Here is a 27226-nt window from a genome sequence, read left to right as displayed (position 1 = left end):
TGTGACGTTCCGTCCTGCAGGATGGACGCTACGGTGGCCGGCAGGGGTCGGGGCGCATGCGTGGTGCCTGCCGCTCTATCGCCCCGCCGCTCTACCGCCCCGCTGCCGCCTCGGGTCCAGCCCGGTCTCTTCTTGGGCCGCCATGGGCGGCAGGATTGAGTGCGTCTTCTTCAGCGAATTCCACCCCACGCTGGGGCCCAAGATCACCTACCAGGTGCGGGCGCGCTGGGCCTGAGGGGCCGGGGCCCGCCGGCGGGGCTGCGGCTGCGGCCTGGTAGCGCCCTGAGGGGAGCAGGGAGGGGGCGGCGGGGCTGCCCCGGTGGGGGCCGGCCCCGTTGGGGGCACGGGGCTGGGGCGGGCTCAGCAGCCGGCTGAGGCTGGAGTGGAGCCTTCTGTGCCACTGCAGGTGCCGGAGGATTTCATCTCTCGGGAGCTCTTTGACACCATCCAGGTGTATGTCATCACGAAGCCCGAGCTACAGAACAAACTGATCACCGTGTGAGTGTGGCCGGCCACCGGGCCCTTCCGGGGGGAGGGCATGTCACTGCCCAGTCCTGACCTCGGCAAGGCTGTGCCAGCAGGAGACAGCAGCTGGGTGATGTGGCAGTGCCGGCTGTCAGCTCTGAGCCCACAGGGATGTCTGTCCCAGCACTCAGCAGGTCCATTCCTATGCCTGCAATTACCCGTGCATGGGGGATGGGTACCTGATTCTGGGGGTGGCTGGTGCTGCACATGCTTCTCCATCAGCCTCAAATCCAGGAAAGTCAAACAAGTCCCAAGAGCTGTGCCACTTTTGAAGGGAGGCAGTTTTCTTTTCTGATGGTTGACCCTATTTTCTTCCCTTCTTCAGACTGTATTTTGCACTCTGAGCATTTGGGGATTAGACATAATTTTTCCTGTGAAGCAGAGAAGCCCCCACTTCCAGAGCTGACTGAACACTAGCCTTGTGTGGGGCTCAGGCCTCCCTGAGGGCGTAGGTGCATTTATACTTGTCTTCTGACAGGACGGCCATGGAGAAGAAACTGATCGGCTGCCCCGTGTGTATCGAGCACAAGAAGTACAGCCGAAATGCTCTTCTCTTCAACCTGGGCTTCGTGTGCGATGCTAGAGCCAAGGCCTGTGCGCTGGAGCCCATAGTGAAGAAGCTGGCCGGCTACCTCACCACCCTTGAGGTGAGGCCCGAGCCAATATAAGCAGAGGCCAGCTGCCTCACGATCCACTCCACAGAGTCACTGGTATCCTGGCACATATTGTGGATCGCAGCATTACTGGGGTGGGGGCCAGGTATACAGCAAGGAGGGGATCATGCTGGCTTTACCCACACATCACTTGAAGTTTTAGGGAGGACAGGATCTGGGATGTATGGTTCCTATAGCCGGTAATCCTGTGGGGAGGAGCTGGCTCGATTTTCTGCTCTGTTTAGCTGGAAAGTGGCTTTATCTCCAACGAGGAGAGTAAACAGAAGCTGGTTCCCATTATGACCATCCTTCTGGAGGAGCTGAACGCCAAAGGAAAGTGCACCCTGCCCATAGGTATGGCAACCACACCAGCCTGGTGGTGAGGGCAGGAGCAGGGCAGGGTGGTGTTGGGGGGCAGCTGGGGCACCCCCCGCACAGGTTGGCTCTGCCTATACTGCTTCTGGCAGCTCCCTCCCTGTCTGTGCTTGGAGCTGGGGGGCATCTGCGCCAGCCTTGCCCTGGGTGGCTTGAAGGGCCGGGAGGTTATGGGGCTGCAGACACCTTCCTCTGTGCAGCATGGTGGTGTCCTGGGGCTGTTGTTCACAAACTCCCAAGGGAGCAAAGGTTTTTGTGGGGACTGAGCACTTCCCTTTCCCTGGACAGATGAGTCGAACACCATCCACCTGAAGGTGATCGAGCAGCGCCCAGACCCCCCCATCGTGCAGGAGTATGATGTCCCTGTCTTTACCCAAGACAAGGATGACTTCTTCAACTCCCAGTGGGATCTCACCACGCAGCAGGTCCGTGTCCTTAACTGGGGGCAGCATGCTTTGAATGGGATCTGTTTCCAGCCTACCTGGAGGCAGAGGAGAGTCAGGCTGTCCCAGAGATCACTGCATTAATGAGCATGGTTTGGTGCTCCCCTTGTCTTTGTGCTTGGTCCCGCAAGCAACCCATTCACCCAAGACAAGGATAAAATCTGCTGGGGATGGAACCTGCCTGTGCCAGTGTGCTCCCAGACACAGGGGAGTTTCTTAGGCTTAAGGGTGATGCCTTGGGCCCCTCTGCTGTCTGCCATCAGCAATCACTTCCTCCCCTTCTAGATCCTGCCCTACATTGATGGTTTTCGGCACGTCCAGAAGATTTCTGCAGAAGCTGATGTGGAGCTGAACTTGGTGCGCATTGCTGTGCAAAACCTGCTGTGAGTGCGTGGAAGGAGGCCTGTTCAGCTGCAGGAGGTGGGGTGGTGGGTGCTGTCAGAGAGGGCGTCTCACGTTTCCCTGTCCATCTGCAGGTACTATGGGGTTGTCACACTCGTCTCCATACTCCAGGTGGGTCCAGCCATGGAGTGTGGGGCTGCAAGTGGGATTCGGGCAGTGGCTACACCATCAGAGTGGCCATGTAGGGGGGACAATGGGGTTCAGAGCAGGGTGGGTCTTTCCTGGAGCCGTGGCAGAGCAGAACTAGTTTTCCCTTGCCCTCCAGTACTCCAACGTCTACTGTACCACACCAAAGGTCCAGGACTTGGTGGATGACAAGTGTCTCCAGGAGGAGTGTCTGTCCTATGTCACCAAACAAGGTACGGTGACCCTGTGCTGGGCTGCTGGCAGAGGTGGGGGGAGAGGGAAGCTGACTGGTGACTTGTCCCTGCAGGGCACAAGCGAGCCAGCCTCAGAGACGTCTTCCAGCTGTACTGTGGGCTGAGCCCTGGCACGACAGTGCGAGACCTCATCTCCCGCTACACCCTGCAGCTCCAGAGGGTGGATGAGAGGTCAGAGCCAGTACTCTCCTGCTCAGTCCCTGAGGGCAGCGGTGACACCAGGGGTGGCAGGGCGAGTGTGGGGTATTGAAGGGGGTGTACCCAACCCCTCTGTCTGTAGGTGGGAAAACATGAGGCAGTGAAATGGCATGGTGGAACCAGAAAGGAGTGAGGGAGCTGGGGTGTCTGACACCTCAGCATTGTGGTCCCGGTCTCTTCCCTCCTCATCCCCAGGAGGCTTATCCAGTTTGGTTTGATGAAGGGTCTTATCCGGCGGCTTCAGAAATACCCTGTCAAGGTCGCCCGGGATGAGCGGAGCCACCCAGCTCGGCTGTACACAGGCTGCCACAGCTATGATGAGATCTGCTGCAAGACCGGTAAGGGTCCAGGCTCCTCTGCATGATGCTTGGGGCCAATGGGAGGCAGAGGGCTGCCTGTGTGCCCAGGGCAGTGCACTGGTTTTGGGGTCTCCCTTGCCCCTTTTGGAGCCTTCAGACTGCAGGGAGATGGGACTCGGGGCTAGGTTCTGTGCTGAGCTGGGCTGCCAAGCCCATGCTGCTAGGGGGAGAGTGGGGGAGCCCAGCCAGCCCCCCAACACTGCTTCTGGGCACCCCCCTAACAACCTGCTGCCTTGCCCACCCCAGGCATGAGTTACAAGGAACTGGATGAGCGCCTGGAGAACGACCCCAACATCATCGTGTGCTGGAAGTGACGGCAGGGATGGCAGCCGGGGCCCGCCCCGGGGCTCAGGTGTCCCCTGCGCGTCCGCCGTGCGTGTCCCTGGAGCCCACTGCGCCCCGCTGGCCGCGGTCGCTCCCCCGCGCCGCCAGGGGGCGGTGGAGGCGCCGCCAGGGGCCCCCGTTGCTATAGGGACGTCGCCGCCATGGCCGCCGCCGCCGGGCCGGCGCCGCTGCTGCCCGCCGAGGCCGAGGCGCTGGTGCGGGCGCTGCGGGGCACCGAGCTGCGGGACATCGGCGGGCAGGGGTGCGGAGACGGGGTCTGGAGCGAGGGGGCCTGGTCTGGGAGGGGTGAAGGCGAAAAAGGGGTTCTGCATTTGGAGTGTTCCCACAGGGGCTGTGGGGGGAGAGGGGAGGCACCGGTTCTGGGGCCTCCCCAGAGGGTCGGCTGTGGAGTAGGAGGGCTTCCCGGGAGGTCTAGGGTGGAGAGGAGTGGCCCAGTTTTGAGGTGACTCCAGAAAGTCAAGGTGGGGTGGGGGTAGAGGAGAGGCCCCCATTCTGGAGCCTTCCTGCAAGGACCGGGGGAGAGAGTGGGATCCCAGGCCTAGGGTGTCCCCAGGGCATCAGTGCGGGTAGAGGTGGTGGAAGGGAGGATGTCCAGATTTGGGGTCTCACAGTGTAGGTGTTGGGGTCAAATGGGACAGCAGTGGGTTTGGGGCTGCCCCAGGGAGCGCAGGCTTAGGGGACACCGTGGGGTTTGGGGGTGTCTGGCAGGCTTGGGGCATTTCCTAGGGATGAGGGTGCCAGCAGCAGGTTCCCCTGTATGGGGGTCCCTCTCCAGGAGTGCAGTGGAGCCCCAGGGCTGGTGGCCAGAGGTCTCTGGCACTGATGTCCTTGCTGGCTGCCCTGCAGATGGCTTTCGCAGCACGAGTGTGTGGAGAAGCTCAACATGCACGCCATCCTGAGTGCCTCCATGGGTCAGGAGCAGCTCCTCACTGAGCTGCTGGTCACCTACGCCAAGGTGAGCCTTCTTGGGTGCAGTAGTGATGCCCATGCCAGGCCTTCAGCCTCGAGCTAGGGTTGTCTAATGGACAGTGTGTAATTTTTGGAATAAAACGGTGAAGAATCTGTTTCCGGGAAAGACTTTTGACTGCTGGTTTGCCAGTTTTGCTTTTTAAAAATATTAAAGGTCAAGCTGTGGTATTTCTACTTGCTGGTCTCCGGTTCCTCTCTTGGAGTTTTGTTTTGATCTCATGCGTGGGCCCCTCTGACTGCAGATTTCTGCCTTATACCTGAGGTGTCCCAGCCCCAGAATGTGCTGGACTGCACCAGGATGTGTGGTGCTCAGGACCTGCCCAGCTCCTCAGGGTCATCTTTCCCCTTTGCAACCACAGGAGCTCTTTCTGCCCGTTGGTCTGTGGATGAAAAGCTAACAATTTGTGAGCTGGGTGAATACACACACGGTGTGTCCCAAGGCTGCCCCTCTTTGGGGGCTAACTCCAAAATCTGTGTGGCTGAGCATTACCAATAAAACTAGTTGCCTCTGCAGCACTGGTCTGAAGGGCTTGATTCCCCCATCCGTTCCCTGTCTAGATTCCTGTTCTCATTGGGGAGCTGATTTCTGTGGAGATCTGGAAACATAAGATCTTTCCTGTGCTGTGCCGGCTGGAGGACTTCAAGCCAAGAAATACCTTCCCCATCTATGTGGTGGTGAGTAGAGGGGGCAGTGGGAGCAAGCCTGGAAATTGGGCAGGTACCACTATGCTTAAAAATAAATCTCACCCTGGAGATCTCAGAGCTAGGGTTTTATATCTCACCAGACTAAGAAGCTGCAGTGGACAGTGTGACACAGTGGGAAGCACGTGGTTTCCCAAAGCTGTGGCAACAAGGCCATATGCTTGCCCCCAGGAGGGACAGGGACCTACTCCCAGGGAAACTCAGCTCTGTGGAGGGCTGTGCCCCTGCCTAATCCCGCACAAGGGCTTGCGAGAGCTGCTGGATGTAACAAAAGCTGCTCCCTGAGGCAGCTGTGCTCCTGGCTTGCAGCTCCCAGTGACTCAGTGCTACCTGCACTCCCAGGCAACAATGCCCCTGAGGTTTTTGGCCCCCCCTGAATACTGTTTTTCTCTGGTACCTCTAACCAGAGGGCTCTCCGAGGTTATCTGCCTCTGGAGAAAGTGTAAGAAAAATGTAGCTTTTTTTCTTACTGCGCTCCTGGGTGCAACAGTCCCTTGGGCCATTCTTAGCAAGGGAGCGATTTCGGGGAGCTGGACTTCCCTGTGGAAGGATGCAGCCCTTGACCTAAGAGACATCGGCCCAAGGCTTGGAAGTTTTAGCCCATTTTCAGTCCAGGGCAACATCTTGCTGGGGCAAAGTGGTTGCTTCCCTGGGCAGCTGTTTGCCTGGAGCATTGCCTCAAGGCAGTTACCTCCTGGTTCCCAGTCGGAACAAGGCTGTCTGCTCTGGTCCCAGGGGGCTAAGAGCAGCACAGCCATACGGAGCACTGTCCAATCTCAGGCAGTGGCTCTGTGCCGGTGACAGGGGCTGCAGCTTGCCCAAGGGCTGTGGTTGTATTGCCACTGTAGTGCAGAGGCAGAGCCCTGAAAAGCCCTGCCTGCTGGGAAGCATGGTTCTCTGTCAGCATGTTATAGTGTCATAGGCATGTTAACATAAATATTAATATGAACTGCATGAACTGGAGTTGTTCTAAAGATTACATCACTTGTATTTGGCTCTTGGACTTCTGTTTGGCCACAATTACATAAGCAGCTTCTTAGAAGAGCGCTTTTCCCAGTCCCATTGCCTGTGGCCTCAGTACTGGTGGCTGCTCTGCTGTTGCCTCACTTTTGCCATTTTCCTCCCACAGCTGCATCATGAAGCCTCCATCATTAACCTCTTGGAGACAGTGTTTTTTTACAAGGTAAGAGGCAGGTTCAGCTTTCTTCAGTGTAACACACTTGGGGGTGGAAAGCCACAGCAGTGGGGCCTGGCCCTCTGTGAAACTCTTGTTATTGTGAAGGAGATCTGTGAGTCAGCAGAGGACAGCATTCTGGATTTAATTGATTATTGCCACCGAAAACTGACCCTGCTCGCAGCTCAGAGCACCAATGGACAGACAGCAACCCCGGTGGAGCTGCATCCTGAGGATCTGGCCAGCCCCTCATCTATGAAGGTGAGGAGAAAGTCCTGTAGCTCATTGGGGTCACATATGATGGAGGATATGGGCAGCCTGAAGAGGCACAGGGGGGGGCCTTCCCATGGAGATCACTTTGGCTGCGGCTGTGGCACCTCCCAGCCATCTCAGAGGGTGTCTGGTGCTGATGCTTGTCTGCTGGGCCAGCAGCTGCACCAATCTTCCTCCACCTTGCAGCCACTCTTTCACCCTCCCTTGTGACAGTGCCAGCTTGAAGCCTCCTGCAGGACACAGTCTGAACTCTGAGGGGTGGGGGATGCTGGAGAGATGACAGTTAGGCAAAATATGCAGTACAGGGGTTTTGGCCATTTGCTGTTGCTCTTGAAAGCTGTGTGGGAGCCTGTGAAACCCCCTTAGTTCAGGCTGCTGCTGGAGCCAGCCAGGGTTAACCATGAGACGGATCCTTCCCTAAATCAATGTGCAATATGACTAGGAATTATCCTAATCTGTTTCCCCCCAGCTTCCTCAGCTGTTTGAGAAATACCTCCTCTCTGTGCTGGTCTGAGCCAACAGCAAGCCTGGAGTTGTTCCTAGTCAGGTGCCCCTGGGCTGCCATGCCCACCTTTCTGGTGTGGGATGTCTCTTCTTCTGGTACTTCTCAGCACCTGGAGTTTTCAAACTGTGCACACCACAAGGAGCATCTGGAGAAGCAGAGTTAAAGTGATAGCCTGCAAGCTTGGCTATACCTCCCTGTGTTGCCTCCATCCTTTGGCTTGTTGCCCAAGCACATGCTCCTCTTCCAGAAAAGGGAAGGAAGTGGAGGGCTCTGGAGCACAATAGAGATGTTTTCCAGGAAATGTTTTCCCAGCTGGGGAGGGGAAGGGGGTGTCTCTGTCAGTGCTTTGACATGGCTCAGGTTAAAAAAATGTCCTTTTCTAGCCAATAGGGTTCTAAAAAGGGCTTCTCTTGCAAGGACCCTGGTTTCCTCTGATTCATTCCAGGCCCTCCTGACTCTGCATACAATAACCCCTTATGAAAAACCTGTTCCTGCCCTCTCCTGTGTTGTGGAGCCTGTTGCCCTTTGTGACTGTGCATGGTGGTAACCCCTGGAGCAGGACCTGTTCTGCTGCCCCCCAGAAGCACAGGCAAAAGATAGTCCCTGCCCAAAGGTAGCAGCGATGAGGTCTGGATATCAGGAGGAGCTGTAGGAAACAGCCTCACCAGGGGAGTTTGGAGAGGGAGGTCAGGGGGAAGAGACTGTAAGGCTTTCTTAGTAGCATGTGGGGCACTGGTATGGGGAGCACAGGCCTTCTTACTGCAGGAATTTGGAAAAAAACTGTTGCAGTGGCACTTCAGAGAAGTAAGAGTTGCTGAGGTCAGTGCTCTGCACACGAAAAATGTGAGGTGCTGAGCATCTGGGACTTAAGAGGAGAAGTTCGGTCTGGGCCAGGGAGAAGGACTTGACACCTCTCAGCCTAGCATCCCGATAGTCTCAAAAGAGGCTGGGTCAGAGGATGGTCAGGCTGTTAGCCTGAGCATGTGGGGGGATAAATGGGGCTCCACACCACCTGCGAAGGGAAGGAGGCTGGGTGGCTGGTGAGCATGGCATAGCTGCGGGCTGGGATAACCACAGGCTGATATTTAGCTGGAGGGGAGAGGCAGATCCAGGAAGGGTGGATGTAGGACTGCAGCTGTGCCAGGGCCGAGTTTCTTCCTCCTCTGCTGATCGTGCAGCTCCCCCCTTCCTAGCTTCACAGGTCTCTTCAGGCCCATGGGCCACAAGATGATCCCAGAAGGGCAGAGAAGAGTGGTCTGGTACTGGCCTCTTTCAGGGGGTGTCCCTGTGCCAGGGCACTGCTGCCAGTAGCCACCCGTGACCTGTTAGGGGGAGAGAGATGAGGGACAAACAACAATGGGCTGCGACCACTTCTGCATTTGCCCTTGCAAACGAGCAACAGTGGCACAGTTGAGATGAGAAGCAGTTTGATTTGCAGGGTTCTGGTTTCCTCCCCAGTCTGTGGTTACTGATGCACCACCAACAGCCTGCCTCCCTGTAGCTCCTGGGAAATGGGGCCTGAAATCCTGAGGCTATGTTTGTCCCTCCACAGGAGCTGCAGAAGCAGGCAGAGATGATGGAGTTTGAGATTTCCCTGAAAGCCCTGTCTGTGCTGCGATTCATCACCGATCAGGTAGAGAGGTAGGTGCCCAGGAGCAGCAGAGGTGCCAGGCTCTCCAGTTGAGATTCCTGTGGGGTCACAGCGGGTGCCTGGACCCCTTTCAGCAGCTGGCTGTATCCATGGTGGCAGTGGCACTGTGGCCCAGGAGGCAAATGAAGCAGTGCTCCACCCTGCTCCATGGCACTCCTGGGAACCCAGCTTATTGGTTTTTTTCCTGCCTTGCTCAGTTGCCTCAGGGAGCTTTGTATCTGTTTTGGCACTTGTCTTCAAGCACCATTTCACCCTTTCTGTCCCATCTCCAGTCTGCCCCTGAGTGCACTGACACGAATGCTGAACACCCACAACCTGCCCTGCCTCCTTGTCGAGCTGGTGGAGCATTGCCCCTGGAGCTGCCGGGAAGCAGGTATGGATTGTGCCCTGTGGTACCTGGGGCACTGTGGTGGTATGCTGGGACATCCAGCCTCTTATGGCTCTGCTGTAGGAGGCCTTGCAGAAAGCTATTCCCCCTCCAGCATCCCCTCCCCTTGCTCCTCACTAGTGCCTGAAGTTGTTCAGCCTGAAAGCAGCTGCAGCACAGCTGAGCTGGGAGCCCAGCAGTGCTCCCAAAAGCCAGTCCTCACACAGGGCAGTGTCTTCTGAGCTGATCGTGGACAGACCAGGAGCGTAGCATGTCTGACAGCCCCACCTGCTGCTCTGAGGAGTCTTGTCTCAGACACAGAAAGGCCAGAGTGTCAGTCCCAGCCTGTCTGCACCTTTCTGGGACAACACTAAGAATTAGAGCCAGACATGGGCTCTCCCAGGGAGCAAACTGATTGCCCTGAAGCTGCTGGTTATTGAGCTCTGCTCTTGCCAAAGGCCTTCCTGATCAGGTTGTGCCCATCAGCCATCACCTGTGCCATCAGCCCTGCCTCCCACACCTCTGCAGCCAGGTGTGCCCCCCTGCAGCCCCCCAGCTTCCCCACTGCCTGCCTCTGAGCAGTGGTGGGGCACAGCCTGGGGTGTGGGAACCCACATGCCTCTCCCCAGCCCTGCACCAAGGTGGGTCATGGTGCGTGCAGGGGCAGAAGAGATGCTGGGAAGCACATGGCTCTGTGCCTGCCGAGAAGAGCCCAGCTGGATGTGGGAGCTTTCCTCCTTCCTCCAGCCAGGAAACGCATTGCTTCTCTCTGCCTGTGTGCTGGGGGTGTCAGAGGGAGCTTTGATCCAGGGCCCCAAGGGAGGGATAGGAAAGGAACAAGAGTGCAAAGATATTTCCAGGCTGTGCAGATGCAGAGTTACATCCTCCTCCATCCCCCAGAGCAGCACAGCAGCTCCTGGAGCTTGTTTTATCACTTCTGTTATATTCATACTACTTCCGGCTTCCACCAGCAGAAGTAACTCCAGAAGACTGGGTATTGGCCACGCTGGTACCCCAAAACATGCCTCTCCAGCCACTCTGTTGTTGCAACATGGGCTCCCCCACCACCTACCGGTGCTCTACACTCCTGACCAAGTATGGAGGAAGCTATCTCAGGGATTTTTCCATTCCTGCCGTAGTCCTATTGTTTTAAAACATGTTCTTTATGCTTTTCATGCTCTGTAGTATTTTGTCTCAGTACCAAGTAGGCTGCTTTGCTGAGCAAAGGGGTGGGGAAACAGAAGCAGGCAGAAGCAGAGGGGCTTGCTTGTGGTGAAGTGAGGCAGTGAGCATAGGCCAGCGTCCCCACCTCTCAGCTGTCTTCCCTCAGGCAGCACTGACTCTTCCTGGAATTGTGTGTTCTGTCCCTCAGGCAAGCTCAAGAAGTTTGAGAATGGTGCATGGCACGTGATGCCCCCTGAAGACCAGGTGAAGATGACGAAACTCGATGGGCAGGTGTGGCTTGCCCTGCTCAACCTCCTGCTGAGCCCTGAATGCCAGCGCAAATACCACTTTGATGGCTTCAACAAGAGCCAGCTCCTCAAGGTAAGACCCTACACCACGAAGGCGACAGGCTCTGCAGCACAGAGTAGGACCTTGCCTGCACTGGGCACCTCCGGCATCTCTCCCCATCCCCACTATGGGCTCCTAGGAGCCAGTGGTGGGAGAACAGCAGGGTCTGTCACCATGCCAGCAGCAGCAAAGCTTGTGTTTGCACCTTGTGGGACCCCCATGGGTCACTCTGCCAGTGCCCCACAGATCCCTGCTCTTGCCACACTGCTTCACCAGCTCTGGCTCCCTTGTCTTGACCCCTCTCCATTCACTCCCTTCTCCGTGACCACAGCTCCGTGCATTCCTGACGGACATCCTCATTGACCAGCTGCCCAGCCTGGTGGAGATGCAGAGATTTCTGAGCCACCTTGCAATGACAGAGCCAGCTCCCCCCAAAAAGGACCTCATCCTGGAGCAGGTATCCTGTGGCTCTGCCTCCACCTCTCTAGCTGCTCTGCTTTAAGCCTGATAGCTCCCCTGACCCCTTTTCCTCCCACCAAGCTCAGCTCTGGAGAGGTGGTGCCCTGGTAAAGCCGCTGAGCACCCATTTCACAGTTACACCTTTATTGCCAGCAAAGTTGCCTGTGTGTGACATGGGAGCCTTGTCCTGCTGCCACAGTGGCCAAGCAGTCACATCTAAAGGCATAAATGCTGGGTTATAAACAGCTCTCTAGACTGCATCGAGTTCCTGGGGTGGTGACGGCATGGGACAGAGATAACCCCTGGCTTGTTTTGACTGTTAACAGCTTGGGAGTTGGGCCCTGAGGGTCTTCAGACAGTGTGAGGTTCTTGGGGTGTTTAATCCATGCAGTGGTAACCTCTTGAGCAAAGTGTTTCTGCTTCTCCTGGGCTGAGAGGAGAAACTGGGGGCAGGGGGAATATCTGCAAAGAGGCAGCTGGGAGAGCAGAGGCTCTACCCCGCTGCTGGAGGCTCCCACACCACTTTCCAGAGTGGATGGGTCGGTCGGGCAGCGATCCCTGGGGCTGTGCAGAGAGGGAACACGCTGCCCCCAGTATGGCTGGCTGCATGGCCCTGGTGGAGGGTGATGTGCCCCAGCCGGAGCTGGCTGTGGGTGGCTGGACGCAGGGAAAAGCTGCAGATCAGTAAGCCAAGTGGCTGGGGCTGAGAATGGCAGCAGGGTGGAGGTGGTTATGGATTCGCTCCACATGCCTCAACTGCCAGCGTGTCAGTGGGGCAGGGACAGGCAGCTGCCGCACTGGGGACCTCATCCAGCCCCTGTCTGGGCTGCTGCCCTTCTCTGTAGCTCTGCTTTTGTGCTGGGGCTGCTTCTGCCTCTGCCAAGGGCTGGGGCTGAACCCCAGGAAGTAGGCAGGGGGAGCCAGCTCGAAGCAAACACATGGGCTCCCTGCTCTGCCCAGAAAGAGGTGAACTCACTCCTTGTCACCAAGCCAAGCTGAGGAAAGGAGTTTTTCCATTTGGCTGCTCCTGGAGCAGCCTCCTCCCCTTTCCAGGCCTGGCTATTTTTACTCTGCTGGAGAAGGCAGTGCTGTTTGAAGTAGCATCATCCACTCCAGAGTCTGAAATCCCCACGCTGCTCTTGGCTGGTGCTTTCCTTTTCGTGCTGGCCAGCCCTTCCCTGGGTGTTCATCTTCAGGGAAATGACGAGTGGAAAAATCTGCTCAGGCAAATGGCTCCAGAGCACGGGGTTCACACTGCTGCCGGCACATGGGGCACTGAGATCCCAGGGTTTTCTGCTCAGGAGCCTTGGGGCTGAACTCTCACTTGCAACCGGGCCCTGAAGGTTTTGCCTTGTTTCACCTAACGCTTGCTGGCAAATGGATCCATCCCCTCTGTGTACCCAAAAGCACACCCTGGCTCTCTGCACCTTTGCCTTTTCCCGTGCTGCCTCCACTCACGCTCCTGGAGGGGCACGCTCCTCATACCTGGGGCTGGCTGCCCCCCAGACACCCCATACTGCGGTGCTTTTGACTGGGCTGTGAGCACCCTTTTCCTCCCCTTCTGCCTTTCCCACCAGGTTCCCATCATCTGGGACTATATCCTCAAGAAAAACACTGGGAAGTGGGAGGCCATTGCCAAGCACCAGGTGAAGCATGTCTTCAGTCCCACTGAGGAGGAGCTGAAGCTTCAGGCACGCAGGTAAGGCCCTGGCACATGCATACAGGGTGCCCAGTGGAGCCAGTATCCCCATTAGCAGGGGCTGAAACTCAGCACTGAGAGGATGGAGTGGTCTGTGGTACTGGCTGGGAATGTTACCACCTCAGTAGTGGGGTGCAGTGGGGACAGCTTGCTGCTTGTTGGCAGTTCCCTGGGAGCAGCCTCACCCCCTTTTCTGCCTGCTGCAGGTGGGCACAGACCTACAGCCTGGACATGATGGAAGCTCTAGCCCCTGACAAACCCTGTTGTAGGGTGTGTGGTGCAGAGGCAGCCAAACGGTGCTCTCGCTGCCAGAACGAGTGGTACTGCACACGGTAAGGGAGCCCTGCCACCCCCCTATGTCCCCTGCAGCCCCCCCAGTGCCCCTGCTCCCCAGAGCACCCCAGACCTCATCAGAGGATGCTGTGAAAGGGCCAAGGGAAGCCAGGGGTCCCACTGCTGCTCAGCACTGGTGGCTCTCCACTTGCCACATACCTGTCCCAATCTTCTGGTGAGGCTGATGTGCCGGGACACTGGTGGAGGAGATGCTGGTGAGTGTTGTTTTGCTGCTGCGAGGTGCTGAGCTGCCAGTGCCCACACCAACAGCAGCAACAGGCTGGGTGTTCCATGGTGACTGTCTCCCTCCCCTGCACCTTGGTGGGGCAGGTGGAGAGGAAAGCACCTATGGCTCTGTGGGTGCAGGTAACAAGCTGGGATGTGGCAGCTGGGGTGGTAGCAGTAAATTTAAATCTTCTCTGGTCCTGAATCGTCTGGCAAGGTCTGGTGTTAAACCATCTTAGCCCTCAGAACCGGGGGCCACATCCACCTCCCTGTTGGGCTAATGCTTGGCTGTGCCAGCTCCCCTCCAGTGCCCAGAGGAGTGCAGTGCTGGGGTTTGTCCTTGTCACTGCTTTGCTCCTGGGGATGGATGTGGCACCACTATATCCCTGCTCAAGCTGCGAGCAGCCCACTTCACGGCAGGGCCCCTGAGCAGCAGCCTTCCCCTGCGCAGGGCGTGCCAGGTCCAGCACTGGCAGAAGCACAAGGTTGCCTGCAACCTGATGGCCGGGGTGCTGAGGAGTGTGGATGACCTGTAAGAGGAGCAGTGATTGGCACGTGGCCCGTGGCTTGGCAAGGCTCCCCGCTGCATACAGCCCAGTGACCGGAGGGGAGAAGCCAGCAAAGGCCCCCTCTGCCTGCTCCCAGCCCTGGGCAGCACTGGCTGAGCTTGGTCTTTCCTCTACCGCCACCCCATTGTGCAGCTTTCATCAATAAACCTTCTGCACCCTGCTGCTGCTTGGCTCCTGCGTTTTTTTCTCCTAGCGGAAGATGTGCAATAGCTTCTTCCCCTCCCTTGTACCTTGGGAGAGGGGGAGGTTTTCATTACTCCTCTCTGCAACAAAAGAAATCCCAGAGAACCTGAAAAAAGAGCCAATAAGGCTGTGGTTACCAGAAGGACCAAGCCCTCGGTGGTCAAGGCCCGTGAGCTGGGGCGGGAAAGGGGGCAAAAAGGCCTCCTTGCCACCTCTCCTTACCTTTTGGCTGTTACATTAGAGCAGCAGGGGCAGGCAGAGGATGTGGTTAGCCCAAGCACCTCGCTGTGAGAAAGCAATGAGTTTCTCGGGTGTTTGTTACCTGCCATCTCATAGGGATGGTTTCCCCCCTCCCCTCCCAGGTGATGTGATATTAGCACCAAGGGCTTGGCCCCCTGCCTACCAGCATCTCTCTGCAGGGTGTGGGGGTGGTCTGCTGTGCCTTGGGGTGCCTTCCACCTTTCCCAGCCAGCAGCTGCTGCCAGAGGGCTGGGGCCTTGTGCTGAGCGTGGCTGGGAAAGGTTGGCAGTGCTGTGCCCCTTTTCTGATGGGGTGTCTGAGACACACCCCCCACGCCCCAAAAGCAGGCGCCCCAAAGCACGCCCCAGTGCTGTTGCTGTAGGACCCACAGGCAGGAAACCATCTTGGGTCCAGCTGCAGCCACAGCGAGCAGCCCACGCTGGGGGTGAGGAGTTTACTCCAAGCACGGAGGCTCTCCGGGGGAGCTTCGGCTGCTGCTCACCCGCTGCCAGAGCTTCCCCCGGGCCCCTTCGCCGCTGGGAAACTGAGGCACGGAGCGAGGCTTGCCCCGGCCCTGGGAGGGAGCGGGGCTGCCCGAGTGGGGCCCCCCTTACCCGGCGGCGGCTCCGGGAGCCTCTTCCCTGCCTCCAGCCCGCCCCGCCGGGCTTGCCGGGACCGGGGGTGACGGTCGGGACCCCGGGGCGCCTGCGCGGCTGTCCCCCCTCTACACCCCGCTCCTGCCTCAGTTTCCCCTGCGGTGGCCGGACGGGGCGGCCCCTCCCGGTCCCCGCCCCAGCCCCGCTGCCGGCCCCCGCGTCGGCGCCGCGCAGCGCCCGCGACCGCCGGGCCATGGAGCTCATCGAGCTGCGAGAGCTGCAGCCGGAGCCGCGGCCGGCCCGGGGCCGCCTGGAACGGACCAACGCGTTGCGCATCAGCCCGGCCCGACGGCCCGGCCCCGGCACGCACCCCGACCCGCGACTGACGGCGGCACCGGGCGCCGGGCACCGCTTCGAGCCCCGGCGCCGCGGGCTCCACACCTGGTGCGACCTCTGCGGGGACTTCGTCTGGGGCGGCGGCAGGAAGAGCCTCCAGTGCCGCCGTGAGTACCGCGCCGCGCCCCGGGCCTCCCGGCACCCCCACGGGGCATCCCACCAGCGGGCACCCCCACCACCGGGCACCCCAACAGGGCACTGGCCATCCCGCCAGCGGGCACCCCCACCACCAAGCATCCCACCACCGGGCACCCTGCCCCTGGGCACCCCGATGGCACAACGGGCATCCCTCCAGAAAGCACCCCTGACAGGGCACGGGGCATCCTGCCACCGGGCACCCTGACGGGGTGCCAGGCTCCCCACCACCACACACTCCCACCGGGCACTGGGCATCCTGGTAGTGAGCACCCTGACTGCGCAGCAAGTCTCCCACCACTGGGCAGAAGTATCCTGGCACCGGCCACGCACACCAGGCACTGAGCATCGTGTTACTAGGCACCCCCACCAGGTACCATGCATCCCAGTACCAGGCACCTGCACTGGGCGCAGGCATCCCAGCACTGAGCATCCCCACTGGGCACGGGCAGCTCAGTACTGATGACTCACACTGGGCATCCTGGTACCAGACAAGGCCACTGAGAGCTGGGCATCCCTGTACTGGGCACACACACTGAGCACTGGGCCTCTGGGCACCAGGCACCACTATCAGGCACCAGACACCTCCATACTGGGCACACACACTGGGAACTGGGCAGTCCCCTGCTGAATACCCCTTCAGGCACTGCACATCCTGGTACTGGGCACCCACACTGGGCAGCCCGGCACCATGTACCCCACCAGGTAGTGGGCATCCCGGTACCGGGCACTGAGCATCCCAGCCATCAGGTGCCCACACTGGCCAGTCCAGGGAGCACGGGCACTGCGGTGCTGGCCAGCAGCATGGCACAGCAGTGTCCCATGTGGGTGCTGCCCCCTGAGCCCGCAGCACTGACACGGCATGGGCAGGCAGCTGGACATACTGGCACTATGCACCAGCCCTTGCCCCACCAGGCACCAGTACCCCCCCCCGGTGCAGCCACGGACCCTGATACCCAGCGCCGTGGTGGTGACACTGTTCCTGTCCCCATCCCCAGACTGCAGCTTCATCTGCCACTACCGGTGCCGGGCCTTGGTGCGGCTGGACTGCAGCGGCCCCCCGAGCACCAGCGATGAGGACGATGGCAACGAGCAGGCACTGGAGAAGGACACCAACGTGGTAGGGCCTGGCCCATGTCTGCGAGGGAGGGCGTGGGCAGGGGTTGGCTGTGCCATGCTGTGCCATGTGAGGCCACGCCATGTCAGGGCAGGCTGTGCCGTGCCAAGCTGTGCTATATCAGCTTGTGTCGAGCCACACTGGGCTTTGATGTGCTGCTGGGCTGGCCTGTGCTGTGCCATGCCAGGCTGCACCATGCCAGGTTGTGCCAAGCCTTGCTGTGTTGGTGCTGTGCTGCACCAAGCCAAACGATGCTGTGCTGTGCTGTGCCAGGCAGTGTCGAGCCACGCTGTGCTGTGCCGTGCGTGCCATGCCGGGCTACGCCACACTGGGCTGTGCCAAGCCATGCTGGCCTTCACTGTGCTTTGCCATGCTGGGCTGTGCCGAACCGTGCTGTGCTGTGCCAGGCTAAGCTGTGCCCAGCTGAGCTGCGCTGGCCTGGGCTGTGCCCGGACAGTCCGTGCTCGCCGGGCCGAGGCACGGGCGGGTCCGGGCGCGGGTGAAATCACCGCCGGAAGCGGGACCGCGCCGCGCCGCCCCCCTCCCACGTCACCCCCCCAGCCGGGGCGGGGCCGACAGCGGGAGCTGGGCACGGACGGGGACCGCGCCGAGCCGGGACAGCACCGCGACAGGGACCGGGCGGAGCCGAGCCGGGACAAGGAGTGAGCCGGGCCGAGCCGAGCCAGGACAGGCACCGGGCCGAGCCGAGCCGGGGGCGCGCCGAGCCGGGCCGGGCCAAGGACCGGGCTGAGCCGAGCCGGGAGCGGACCGAGCCGGGCCGCAGCCCGGGGACCGGCCGGGCTGGCGCGTGGCCGGGTGTGCCCGTGTGCCCGCGGGCTCAGCGGGGCCGCGGGGCGGGCGGAGCGGGCTGCGGCCGCCGCCGTGGCCGTGCCTGTGGCCGGGGGCGGCGGGGCCGGGGGCTGCGGGGCGGCGGCGGCGCTGGCGCTGCGGCGGGACGGCACGGGGGGCAGCACGGCGAGCAGCGGCTACTGCAGCCAGGAGGACTCCGACTCCGAGCCCGAGCTCTTCTACACAGCCCGCACCTCCCTCGGCCGCCGCCCGCGCCGCCGCCAGGTCGGTCCCGGGCCGCCGGCCGTGACGTCACGGGGGGGGGGGGATGACGTCAGCCGGGGGGAGCGCGCACACGGCCCCCGGGCTGGGTGCTGGGGGACAAGCGAGGGTGAGCTTAGTGTGGGGCCGGTTGTCGCCCCGTCGTGAGGAGAACGTGGGGGGCAGGCGGTCTTGTCTTGGAGCTTAGCATGGCTCTGCTGTGGGGCTAAGCATGGTCTTGCTATGGGGCAAGTGTGGGAGCAAATGTGGCCATGCCGTGGGGCATGGTGGCTCTGTCCAGTTGGATGGATGCAAGTGTGGTGGAGCAAGCAAGGCACTGTGGGCTGAGCAGGACTCTGCTGCCTGGCTTGGCCATCCCATGGCCCCCCAGGCTGGAGCTGCCCCCAGAGGGGGCAAGGGACGCTGCTTGGGAGTGCCAGGGTGAGCTCCCTGGGGCAGTCTTACAGCTGTCCCCACCCCGTGTGGACCCCTGCAGGGTCGGGCAGTGCCTGCATGCCACGGGATGGCCGGTAGGGCTGGGAGCCCCGGGTGCTCCCCAGCCCCCCAGCACCGTAGGGACATGTGCAACTCCATACGGTGGCCCCACAGCCCTACATAAATACTCATTAGTGGGTGCTGGTGGCGGGGATGCTGAGCCAGGACGCCTGTGTGTCCCCGGTGTGGGGCCAGTACTTGGAAGCAGGTGCTGGCGGCATGGATGGGCTGCACCCCTAGCCCAGCCCAGCCCTGCTGCCTGGGATCCTGGGGCATCCCCCTGGCACTTGCCCTGGTGCTGGGCTGCCGGCACCCTGACTTGGGAATGCTTCTCTGATCTGGGGTTCTGGAAGAAGATGCCCAGCCCCAGAGTGTCCTCGCAGCAGGTTCACCCATCCCTGCAGCCCCAGGGCCGAGGGCTGGGGGCAGGGGGTGTCTGGTGCCAGTACCCCTGGAGCAGGGCTGGGGCTGTGCTGAGCTCAGCCATGCTTCCCCGGCACAGCTCAGCTCCACGCCAGCTGGGCTGATGCAGCCCTGCACAACTACCAGCATGTGTGTCAGCCGGTGTTCCAGGGTGGGCTGGGGGGCCAGCAGCATGCCAGGGCAGGCACAGGGGGGTCCTCCTGGCCACAGTGCTGCTCAGTCCAGCTTCTGTTGTGCAGGATGAGCCTAGTGAGTGGGAGAAGGCAGAGCTGGACCAGGCACAGGTGGAGCAGCGGATCAAGGAGTACAACAGCCAAATCAACAGCAACCTCTTCATGAGCCTGGTATGGAGTCAGTGTGGGGTCAGTGTGGGGCCAGGGGGTCAGCGGTGCCCTGCCCTGGCCCCACTCACCCCCCCCACTGGTGTCTCCCAGAACAAGGATGGCTCCTACACTGGCTTTATCAAGGTGCAGCTGAAGCTGGTGCGCCCTGTCTCGGTGCCGGCCACCAAGCGGGTCCCCTCCCTGCAGGCGGGGCGGATGGGGCCGCACACCCAGGGGGTGAAGCGCCGCACATCCTTCTACCTGCCCAAGGGGACTGTCAAGCACCTGCACATCCTCTCGCACACCCGTGCCAGCGAGGTCATCGATGCCCTCCTCCGCAAGTTCACCGTTGTGGATAACCCCCACAAGTTCGCCCTCTTCGAGAGGTCTGAGAAGGATGAGCAAGGTAGTGAGTGCTCTGGAGTATCCCTGTCCCTATAGTGGTGGCTGAGTCCCCGTGGTGGCAGTTTCCCCTGGGTGGTGGTGGCCTTATGGTGGCAGCATCCCCATGGCAGTGGTGTCCCCCTGGTGGCACTGTCCATGGTGGCAGCATCCTTGTGGCAGTGATGTCCCCATAGTGGCAGGTTCCCCTAGGCAGCCACATCCACGTGGTGTCACCATCCCTGTTACGGAGGTATCTGCCTTGGTGGTGGTGTCCCCAGTGGTTGTGGAGGTGTCCCCCACGGCAGCAGTATCCCCTATGGCAGCAATGTTCCCCATAGTGGCAGCATCCCAGTAGCAGTGGTACCCTCTTGGTGACAGTGTCCCCTGTCACCATGGACATGTCCCCCATGGCAGTGGTGTTCCCCAAGGTGGTGATGTTCCTGTAGTGGCAGCATCCTTATGGTAGCAGCATCCCTGTAGCAGCAGTGTCCCCACAGTGACAGTGATGTCCCTGTAGTGGCAGTGTCCCCATGGTGGTGGTGTCCCTTCCGCCATGACATGTGGCTGCCGTTGCAGTGTACCTGCGGAAGCTGGCTGACGAGGAGCAGCCGCTGCGGCTGCGGCTGCTGGCTGGCCCCAGCGAGAAGGTGCTCAGTTTCATCCTGAAGGAGAATGAGACTGGGGAGGTGAATGTGAGTACGGGGACAGGGAGGGGACTGGCACCCACACCCCCAGAGGATGTGGCCACGGGGGAACGTGCTGTGTCCCCGTTGCGATGGCAGCCCATGTGCCTGCAGTGGGACGCCTTCACACTGCCGGAGCTGCACAACTTCCTGCGCATCCTGCAGCGGGAGGAGGAGGAGCACGTGCGCCGGCTGCGGCACCGCTATGCCCGCTGCCGCCAGAAGATGCAAGAGGCACTGGCCACACGCACACCAGGGTGACCACCATGCCACCCGTGCCCGTGGCCAGCCAGCGTGCCGGGACCCTCGCCTGCCGGCGGGTGGGGGCACAAGGCAGGGGGGGTGGAAGGGGGCACCCCGGGACCCACCGGGCCGACACAACCCCCGTGGGGCTGGCCCGGGGAGTGGGGTCCCCGGGGAGAACGAGTGTGCCCAGGGGGGCGAGTGTCCCCGGGGGTAGGCGGGGTGGCGAGCACCAATAAAGGCATCTTGGTGACGAGGCCTGGCCTGCGGCGTGTCCTTGGCGGGGAGGCCGGGGTGGGGTGGCTGGGACGGGACGCGAGGAGCCACCGGGTGCGAGCGGGGCGGCAGCTGGGGAGGGCACGCTCACGCGCCGTGCTCACGTGACCAGGGCAGATCCTCCCTCCCCGGTCACGTGCGGGGGGCGCTGCGCGTGCCGGAAGTGTCGTAGCGCGGCAGCGCACGCAAGGGCGGTGCTCGCTCGGTGTCGCCGAGCTCTGGGCCGCTCCCCCCTCCCCCCACCCCCCCACCCCCCCCAACCCCGGTCCCGCTCCCGCCGCCCCCGCCGCCGCCATGGGCGCCAGCGGCTCTAAGTCGCGGGGGCTGTGGCCCTTCGCCTCCCAGGCGGCGGGCGGCGGCGGCGCTGAGGGCCCCGGCGGGCAGCAGGCCCTGGCCCGGGCGCGGGCCGCCACCCCCTTCGTCTTCACACGGCGCGGGTGAGAGGCCGGGGGGCAGTTGCCGTAGCAGCCGGGTGGGGTGTTTCGCTGCTGGGTCGGCTCGGGCCTACACGGGCACCGGCAAGGCGCGGGAGGACAGGCCCTGGCCTGCGGCGGGGGGACCGGGGGGCGAAAGGGGCCGACCCCGACAGCCGCTGGGCCGGCAGCGGCCGGCCCCCGCGGCTCTCCGGGGGTAGCGGTGTCGGCCTGCCCCAGCCCCCTCCCGGCTCGGGGGTTCCTGCGGCAGCTGGCGGCAGGCTCTTACCTACTCGCCTCCCCTCTCCTCTCGGCAGCTCCATGTACTACGATGAGGACGGGGATCTCGCTCACGAGTTCTACGAGGAGACAATCGTTACCAAGAACGGGAGGAAGCGCGCCAAGCTGAAGAGGATCCACAAGAACCTGATACCTCAGGTAGTGCGTGGAGAAGGGTGGGGAAAAGCGAGTGCCGGAAGTGCCACAGTGACAGCTGAAGACCCAGCTGTGCAGCACGTGGGCCTTCTTCCTCGGGGGCATCTTCTTGCCGGGCTTGCTGGGAAGGTGAAGGCTTTCTGCAGTGCCCCCCGCCCCCCCCCCCCCCCCCCCCCCCCCCAGCTTCTGCTTCAGAGCTGTGACTCCTGTGTGTCCTGGCTTACATGCACATCACAGCATGAGGCTGAGACAGGAGAGGCAGAGCTGGTGACACCTTCCAGCTCACGTTTCCAAAGGGAAGCGGTACTCCAGCCCTTTAGAGCTGCCAGGATGGGGAAGATAAGTCGCCTGGGTGTGTGTTGTGGGGCGCAGAGTGCCAGGCAGCCCTCCGTGGCCATGATGTCCCATTGCTGAGCACCTTCTCCAAGGTGTGGGGTGCTGTGCTCGCTCAGCCAGTGTCCTGTTGCTGCAGAGGGCCAGACCCCGGCTTTGGGAGCAGCAGCCAAAGCCCATCACCTGCTAATGAGAGTGTGTGTGTTCCCCCCAGACACTTGGCAGTGACAGTGGTGTTGACACCTATGTGTTTTGCAAAACTCTCCTCTTAAAATAAGCAACTGTGGTCAAGCTGGGCAGGGGCTGGGGCACTGATTGAGAGTCTCACTACAAAAGGATAGCCTGCCTGTAGGGAAGCTTCTGGGGGTATAAATGGAGAAAAGGGCGGATCAAACCAGTGCTGGAGAGAGACCCTGCAGGAGTCTTAACTACATAAGCAGAAAGGCATGGCTTTAGCAAGTGCCTGGGGTGAGCTGTCGGTGTGCTCTGAGGGCTGGGCAGACCTCCAGTGGAACAGGACCCCTCTGAGTGCTGCACAACCAGTTATGGGGGGAAGCATACAGTGCCACTCCCCAGGCTGGCGTTCTCACAGAGGCAGGCTTGGGTGGTGGGGCTGACTCCTCAACAATGTGGCTTGAAACTCACCAGGCTGGAGAGAGCAGGTACTGGCACTAAATAGCTCTTTGCTAGTCCAGGCTTTTCTCTGGCTCTGCGTGTACAGGCCCAGCCCCAAGCCCCTGCTCCCCCCTCTCCTCCCAGCCCCCACCTGCCAGCATGTTCTCCCGGTGCTGTAACAGGAGAAGGCTTGAACAGGGCATGGGAAAAGCGCCTGTAGCTGGCGTGGAGGGAGTGTGCATTCAGCAGCCTCCCCTCTGGATAGAAAGCTGCTTTTCTTGTGTGCCAGCTGCCCTGGCTGCTTTCTCTCATAGAGCTCTTTTCATTCTTTTAAATCCCGTGAATGAAAGGTGCTGGATGAAAAGCCCAGACAGCCAATATCTGCCAGTCACGCACCAGCTGCTGCACGGGCAGTGCCTGGCAGAGCAGCTCCCTCCTTTCTCACCCTGCTGAGCTCCAGACCCGCCATGTGTGGCAGCCATCCGTGCCGCCCTTGGCTCTCCAGGGACCGGTTCGAAGGGCAAAGTGCTTTCACCATGTGCTGTTCTCCAGGAGTACCTGGTGCCAAAGCAGCTTTATAGACTCCTGTTCCTTGAGGGTGTGGTATCCTCTGTTGTACTCACAAGGCTTGTGGCTGTTGTTGGATGGTCTCTTCTGCTCACCACTATGATTCTTCTTTCAGGGCATAGTGAAACTGGAGCACCCTCGCATTCACGTGGATTTCCCTGTGATCATCTGCGAGGTGTGAGTTGCCAGACATTGCTGCCCGCAGGCAGGAGGCCCTGCCTCACCACCCCCAGCCTCACCAGGTGAGGCTGTGTTGCGTTCCCGCCCAAGGAAGACTCTGACCATGCGGCAGGGACAGGGGCTTTCCCCTCTCCTGGAGGTGAGGTGGGACAGAGCAGGCCAGGCTGGGCTTGGCTAGCACTCCTCACAGGAGATGAGTGGCCTTGTGCAACAACTGCTTAAAAACATCCTCGCTTGAGTCAGAAGACTTAAAATACCTTTTGTAGCCTCTAGCTGACGTTTGATGGGTAACTGGAATTGCAAACAAGCTGCTGTGTTTGAGCTGTTAAAGGGAGAGTGAGCCTGCACTTCTCACCAGAGAAAACCCTCTGCTTCTCAGGTATGCGGCCCAGGGAGAGCCAAGGCAAGGTAATGTGCTGCCTGGGGCCCCAAGGTCCCTTGGGCCTGGTGTTTAGATGGCCAGTGTTGCGGCATGGTGCTTGACCATGGGTGTTAGGTGCTGCTCCCCTGGATGGGTCCGTTGATGGAGGATAAATGGGGCAGGCCAAGGTGGGGCTGGTCTTGAAGCACATTTGGCTAGCTGCTGCGCTCCTCTTGGGAAAGGGATGGAGATCAGATGCCGCTGTCTTGGACCTCGGTTTCTTCCCCGTGTATGTTTCCCATTTATGCCAGCTGTGGGGAGGTTGGCTTTGCCACTGCCTGCAGTCCCCCTTCCTGCAGGAGATCTCTGTGGTCCGTGGCTACTGCTGATGGCAGCGAGGTCCCCAGCTCTGCAGCAGACATGCCACCCCTGTTAGCAAGTGGGCTTCTGCTGAGCCCTGTCCCTCGCCCACTGTGGGGCTGGGCTGCTGGGCAAGGTGTCTCCTCCCCCTGCAGCCATCTTGAAAGTACCTCCTGGTGGGGTGGGCCTTGACAGAGCCAAGCAGGAAGAAAATCATCTCTTCGTTCCCCATCCCCCAAAAACAATCGATTGGTATCCCTATCTGGCTTGGAAATCTCCCTGGCAATGTGAACTACGGTTCCTCCCGCATCACAGCTGGTGGCAGGAGGAGAAATGCGATGCACTTTAAAGGGAGGCTTTCTGCTCCATCTCTGAAGGTCCTGCTCTTTTCTCCTCTTTCCTCCTGTTTGAGAAGGTTGAGGTTGGCTTGGCAGCACCAAAAAGCCTCTCACCCCTGCGCGGAGGCCCCGGGGTGCTGAGCCAGCTGCCTCAGGGCCGGGGAGAGGCCTGACCCATACCACCCCTCGCCAGCATTATGAGCCACTGCCTCCCTGCTTAGCTGCCCCCAGACCGGGCAGGTAGAGGAAGACCGTCAGCGGTCACAGCGTTAAACTGGGTCAGAGCCTGCTCCCCACAGCAGCTGGCTTGGCTTTCCTCCTCTTTCGTTCTAGAACTTACTTTCTAAGCACTTCAGATGTTTGCTACCTCGATTTTTAATTTAGGCTGCTGGCTCTTGGCTGCCAGCCCTGTCGGCCTCTGTGTTGGATGTATCCATCCCCACGCCCGCTGAGAGCCGCCCCGGGCGTAGGGCCACATTCCCAGCTTTGGGGAGATAACAGCAGCAAGGCTGTTGCTGTCTTCCTGTCACCACCTCTTCCCTCTGTGTCCCCCCACCCACTGTTCCCATCGACAGGAGCGAGCATGGAGGGTAAAGCGGATATGCTGGCTGCCACTGGGCAGGGAAGCAGGAGGGCAGGGCTGTGGTCTACACTGTGATGCTGGGCGCTTCTTTCAACATCTTTTGTTCTCCTGCTTGCTTGAAAGTCTTGTCTTAAAACAATCCCCCACTGAAGTGTTTCTTATTTGCACCACCTGCTCTCGAGTTTCTCCTGGGCTGGATCTCCCTGGGAAGGGCATCCCTTGGGCTCCACAGGAGAGCAGGAGCTGCTGTCCCCAGGAAGAGGAGAGGAGAGAAAGCCGCGGCTGGGCTGCCTGTGCCACCTTGCCCTGATGCTATCTGAGGGCACGGGAAGCTGCACCAAATCTGTCTCTGGTACAGGAGAATACAGGGAAAGTGGAAGAGGAGTGGGGAAGGGGCTGGTGCAATTTGCCTGCCCTAACAGGGTGCCCCTTGCCTGGCTACTGGCCAAAAATCTGGCTACTGGCCTGAATGCCTGGGAAGGGGGGGGTAGAGACTGAGACCAGCTTAGCAAGGATGCTTTTGTCCTCCCTGACAGGCTGCCCACCCTTCCCCCAGGGCATCAAACATGCTTCCCCAAAAAAACACGCCTTCTCCCACCACCCCCTCCCCATGTCATTGGAGTGGCAGCAAACCTCTGGAGGCTGCCCACAAGCTGTGTGGTGCCCTGCTTCTTCCCAGGCTGGTCTCCTGAGCAACCAGCCCCCATACCCCCTCCCTTCCGCTGGCCTGTAGCCCTCCTGCAGCAGGGCCTTGGGAGCACCTGGAGGGATCTAAAAATGTGAAGGTCGCTGTAAATAGTATCTGTGTCCACTGTGGTGTTGGATAAAGAAAAAAAGAACACAATTCCTTTCAAAATTTTTTTTTTTTTACAATTTCTGTGTGATGTGCTTTCTTGTGTGGATGTATAGCCAAACCATACTCACTGATACTAGGCTCCTTGCTCCTTTAATGTGTGGGTAGGACCCATGGATGTGGGAAATGCACACTGTTTATGGTCCTTCCTCCTAGTGCATCTGTCCACTTTTGTTAAATTTCAATAAAATTATTTGTAGACCCCACAAGTCCCAAGAGCTGTCTTACATGGGAGGGTGCGTAGGCGAGCAGCTGTGCTCATGGGTGGAGGGAGGAGATGCTAGGAGATCCAAGGGGAGGTGGGCTTTGTCGTGCTGGTCTGTTTGCTGCTGGCACTTTGAGACCCCTGTTTTTTTGGGAGAACGATGTTTGCACACTGGGCGGTACTGGTGGTGAAGGAGCCATGAGTCATGGCCATTGCCAGGTGCTCCAGTTTGGTACTGGTGCTGGCAGGAGCTGGTGGCTTTGTCAGGCTGTGACTCTGCTTATAGCTGCCGTGACATCCTTTAAATGCATAACTAAAATGTGTTTATATAAATATATGTAATTTGCTTGTTCAGCCCAGTAAGTCTGGAGCTTGGGCCCCTCTCCCTTTCTATGTGGGGAGGGAGGGCTGAGGGACCCGGGTGTTGTGGGCTGCCCAGCTTCAAGCTGACCTCTTCCCATCCCTCCACTGGAACCCTGAGCCCTACGCCCTGCGGAGGAGAGGATCTGCCTGTCCACTCCTTCATCACCTGCCCTGTCAAATCCGTGCCTTATTAATCACCAGGGCCTGATGACTTTCTAGAAACCAGCATGACCCCATGACGGGATGCTAGTTGTCCATGGGGTGAGTGTGATCTCACTTTTGTGCCTTGTGTCCTGTCCCTGGCAGCCCAGCAAATGTTTTCCTGCAGCCACCACCACCTATCATCATTTCCTCCGCGCAAGCCGGCTCGGAAACGAGCTGCTGACGAAAGCTGTAATGAGAGTGAGTGGTGCGATGTGTTCTGCCAGCACCGCAGCTTGTGGGGGACGAGGCTCTGGGACTTTTGCCCATTGATCTGTAGGGGCCCCAGCCCCAGGAGGGACAGATCGTGATGGCCTCAAGGGGGACTGGGTGGACTGCACAGGGCGTTACAGCTCAGCGAGGTTAAACAGGGCAGTGGCTGCGTCCTGCCAGCACCGTGAGCATCTCCCGTGGCCACCCTGGTCCCCTCCTGCTGTGCCCACAGCCCCCAGCCCGGGGCGCAGGTGGATGCTGACCTCCCCTCTGGCTCCACCGCTGCTCAGTCACCAGCCGAGCTCCTCTTGCACCTCGCCCAGACCTGTCTGGCATGAGCGGGTGTGACTAACGCCCTGTTATCTGGCACCCGCGGGGGATGTGCAGCCATCGGGTTGCCTGCGTGGGGCAGCTCCCCGGCTTGGCTCACCCCAGCCACTGTCCCTGCCACTGCCACCCTGTGTCCCCTCGCTCTCGTGCCTGACTAGGAATGGCTTCAAGTCACCTCATGCTCAGCAGGGCGAGAGCCCAGAGGGGAGGCTGG

General features: G+C 60.3%; 4 protein-coding genes across 5 annotated transcripts; all 4 read left to right on the top strand.

The window, feature by feature from the left end:
• The first annotated feature begins 53 nt into the window (after positions 1-53).
• On the top strand, positions 54-4823 carry NPRL2 (NPR2 like, GATOR1 complex subunit). Of its 2 annotated transcripts, XM_055707048.1 has the most exons (12): positions 54-214; positions 407-498; positions 1004-1172; positions 1424-1532; positions 1842-1978; positions 2282-2379; positions 2473-2509; positions 2664-2757; positions 2832-2949; positions 3172-3314; positions 3582-3687; positions 4527-4823. In XM_055707048.1, the coding sequence occupies exons 1-11, from the start codon at positions 143-145 to the stop codon at positions 3647-3649; spliced, it is 1137 nt and encodes a 378-aa protein (XP_055563023.1). In that variant the 5' UTR covers positions 54-142; the 3' UTR covers positions 3650-3687; positions 4527-4823. The 2 variants fall into 2 exon arrangements, with proteins under 2 accessions (XP_055563023.1, XP_055563022.1); XM_055707047.1 differs by having other exon boundaries at positions 55-214; positions 3582-4823.
• ZMYND10 (zinc finger MYND-type containing 10) lies at positions 3786-14287 on the top strand. Its single transcript, XM_055707050.1, has 12 exons — positions 3786-3921; positions 4527-4635; positions 5208-5324; positions 6481-6534; positions 6634-6786; positions 8856-8944; positions 9227-9327; positions 10694-10866; positions 11165-11290; positions 12870-12991; positions 13198-13323; positions 14001-14287. Exons 1-12 carry the CDS (start codon positions 3821-3823, stop codon positions 14083-14085), a joined length of 1356 nt encoding a protein of 451 aa, XP_055563025.1. The 5' UTR covers positions 3786-3820; the 3' UTR covers positions 14086-14287.
• Positions 14288-14974: 687 nt separating this feature from the next.
• On the top strand, positions 14975-20873 carry RASSF1 (Ras association domain family member 1). The gene is made up of 6 exons (XM_055707049.1): positions 14975-15640; positions 16667-16788; positions 18993-19097; positions 19188-19482; positions 20037-20152; positions 20258-20873. Exons 1-6 carry the CDS (start codon positions 15391-15393, stop codon positions 20402-20404), a joined length of 1035 nt encoding a protein of 344 aa, XP_055563024.1. The 5' UTR covers positions 14975-15390; the 3' UTR covers positions 20405-20873.
• A 45-nt stretch (positions 20874-20918) lies between these two features.
• TUSC2 (tumor suppressor 2, mitochondrial calcium regulator) lies at positions 20919-25909 on the top strand. Its single transcript, XM_055709437.1, has 3 exons — positions 20919-21099; positions 21393-21513; positions 23141-25909. Exons 1-3 carry the CDS (start codon positions 20957-20959, stop codon positions 23204-23206), a joined length of 330 nt encoding a protein of 109 aa, XP_055565412.1. The 5' UTR covers positions 20919-20956; the 3' UTR covers positions 23207-25909.
• Positions 25910-27226: the final 1317 nt, after the last annotated feature.

This window comes from Falco cherrug, chromosome 4 (assembly GCF_023634085.1).
Source record: "Falco cherrug isolate bFalChe1 chromosome 4, bFalChe1.pri, whole genome shotgun sequence".
Classification (NCBI taxonomy): Eukaryota; Metazoa; Chordata; class Aves; order Falconiformes; family Falconidae; genus Falco; species Falco cherrug.
Note: the sequence above shows the minus strand (reverse complement) of the source record. Positions and strands in the feature narration are given on the sequence as shown.

What these genes read in the sequence shown, in the direction of transcription:
- NPRL2 (XM_055707048.1), top strand. Translation starts at nt 143, where the DNA reads ATGGGCGGCAGGATTGAGTGCGTCTTCTTCAGCGAATTCCACCCCACG. An exon ending in CAGAACAAACTGATCACCGT is followed by an intron (nt 499 to 1,003) that starts GTGAGTGTGGCC and finishes GTCTTCTGACAG; the next exon opens with GACGGCCATGGAGAAGAAAC. An exon ending in ATTGCTGTGCAAAACCTGCT is followed by an intron (nt 2,380 to 2,472) that starts GTGAGTGCGTGG and finishes GTCCATCTGCAG; the next exon opens with GTACTATGGGGTTGTCACAC.
- ZMYND10 (XM_055707050.1), top strand. Translation starts at nt 3,821, where the DNA reads ATGGCCGCCGCCGCCGGGCCGGCGCCGCTGCTGCCCGCCGAGGCCGAG. An exon ending in ACAAGAGCCAGCTCCTCAAG is followed by an intron (nt 10,867 to 11,164) that starts GTAAGACCCTAC and finishes CCGTGACCACAG; the next exon opens with CTCCGTGCATTCCTGACGGA. An exon ending in AGGACCTCATCCTGGAGCAG is followed by an intron (nt 11,291 to 12,869) that starts GTATCCTGTGGC and finishes CTTTCCCACCAG; the next exon opens with GTTCCCATCATCTGGGACTA.
- RASSF1 (XM_055707049.1), top strand. Translation starts at nt 15,391, where the DNA reads ATGGAGCTCATCGAGCTGCGAGAGCTGCAGCCGGAGCCGCGGCCGGCC. An exon ending in GTCTGAGAAGGATGAGCAAG is followed by an intron (nt 19,483 to 20,036) that starts GTAGTGAGTGCT and finishes CTGCCGTTGCAG; the next exon opens with TGTACCTGCGGAAGCTGGCT. An exon ending in ATGAGACTGGGGAGGTGAAT is followed by an intron (nt 20,153 to 20,257) that starts GTGAGTACGGGG and finishes ATGTGCCTGCAG; the next exon opens with TGGGACGCCTTCACACTGCC.
- TUSC2 (XM_055709437.1), top strand. Translation starts at nt 20,957, where the DNA reads ATGGGCGCCAGCGGCTCTAAGTCGCGGGGGCTGTGGCCCTTCGCCTCC. An exon ending in TTCGTCTTCACACGGCGCGG is followed by an intron (nt 21,100 to 21,392) that starts GTGAGAGGCCGG and finishes TCCTCTCGGCAG; the next exon opens with CTCCATGTACTACGATGAGG. An exon ending in ACAAGAACCTGATACCTCAG is followed by an intron (nt 21,514 to 23,140) that starts GTAGTGCGTGGA and finishes TTCTTCTTTCAG; the next exon opens with GGCATAGTGAAACTGGAGCA.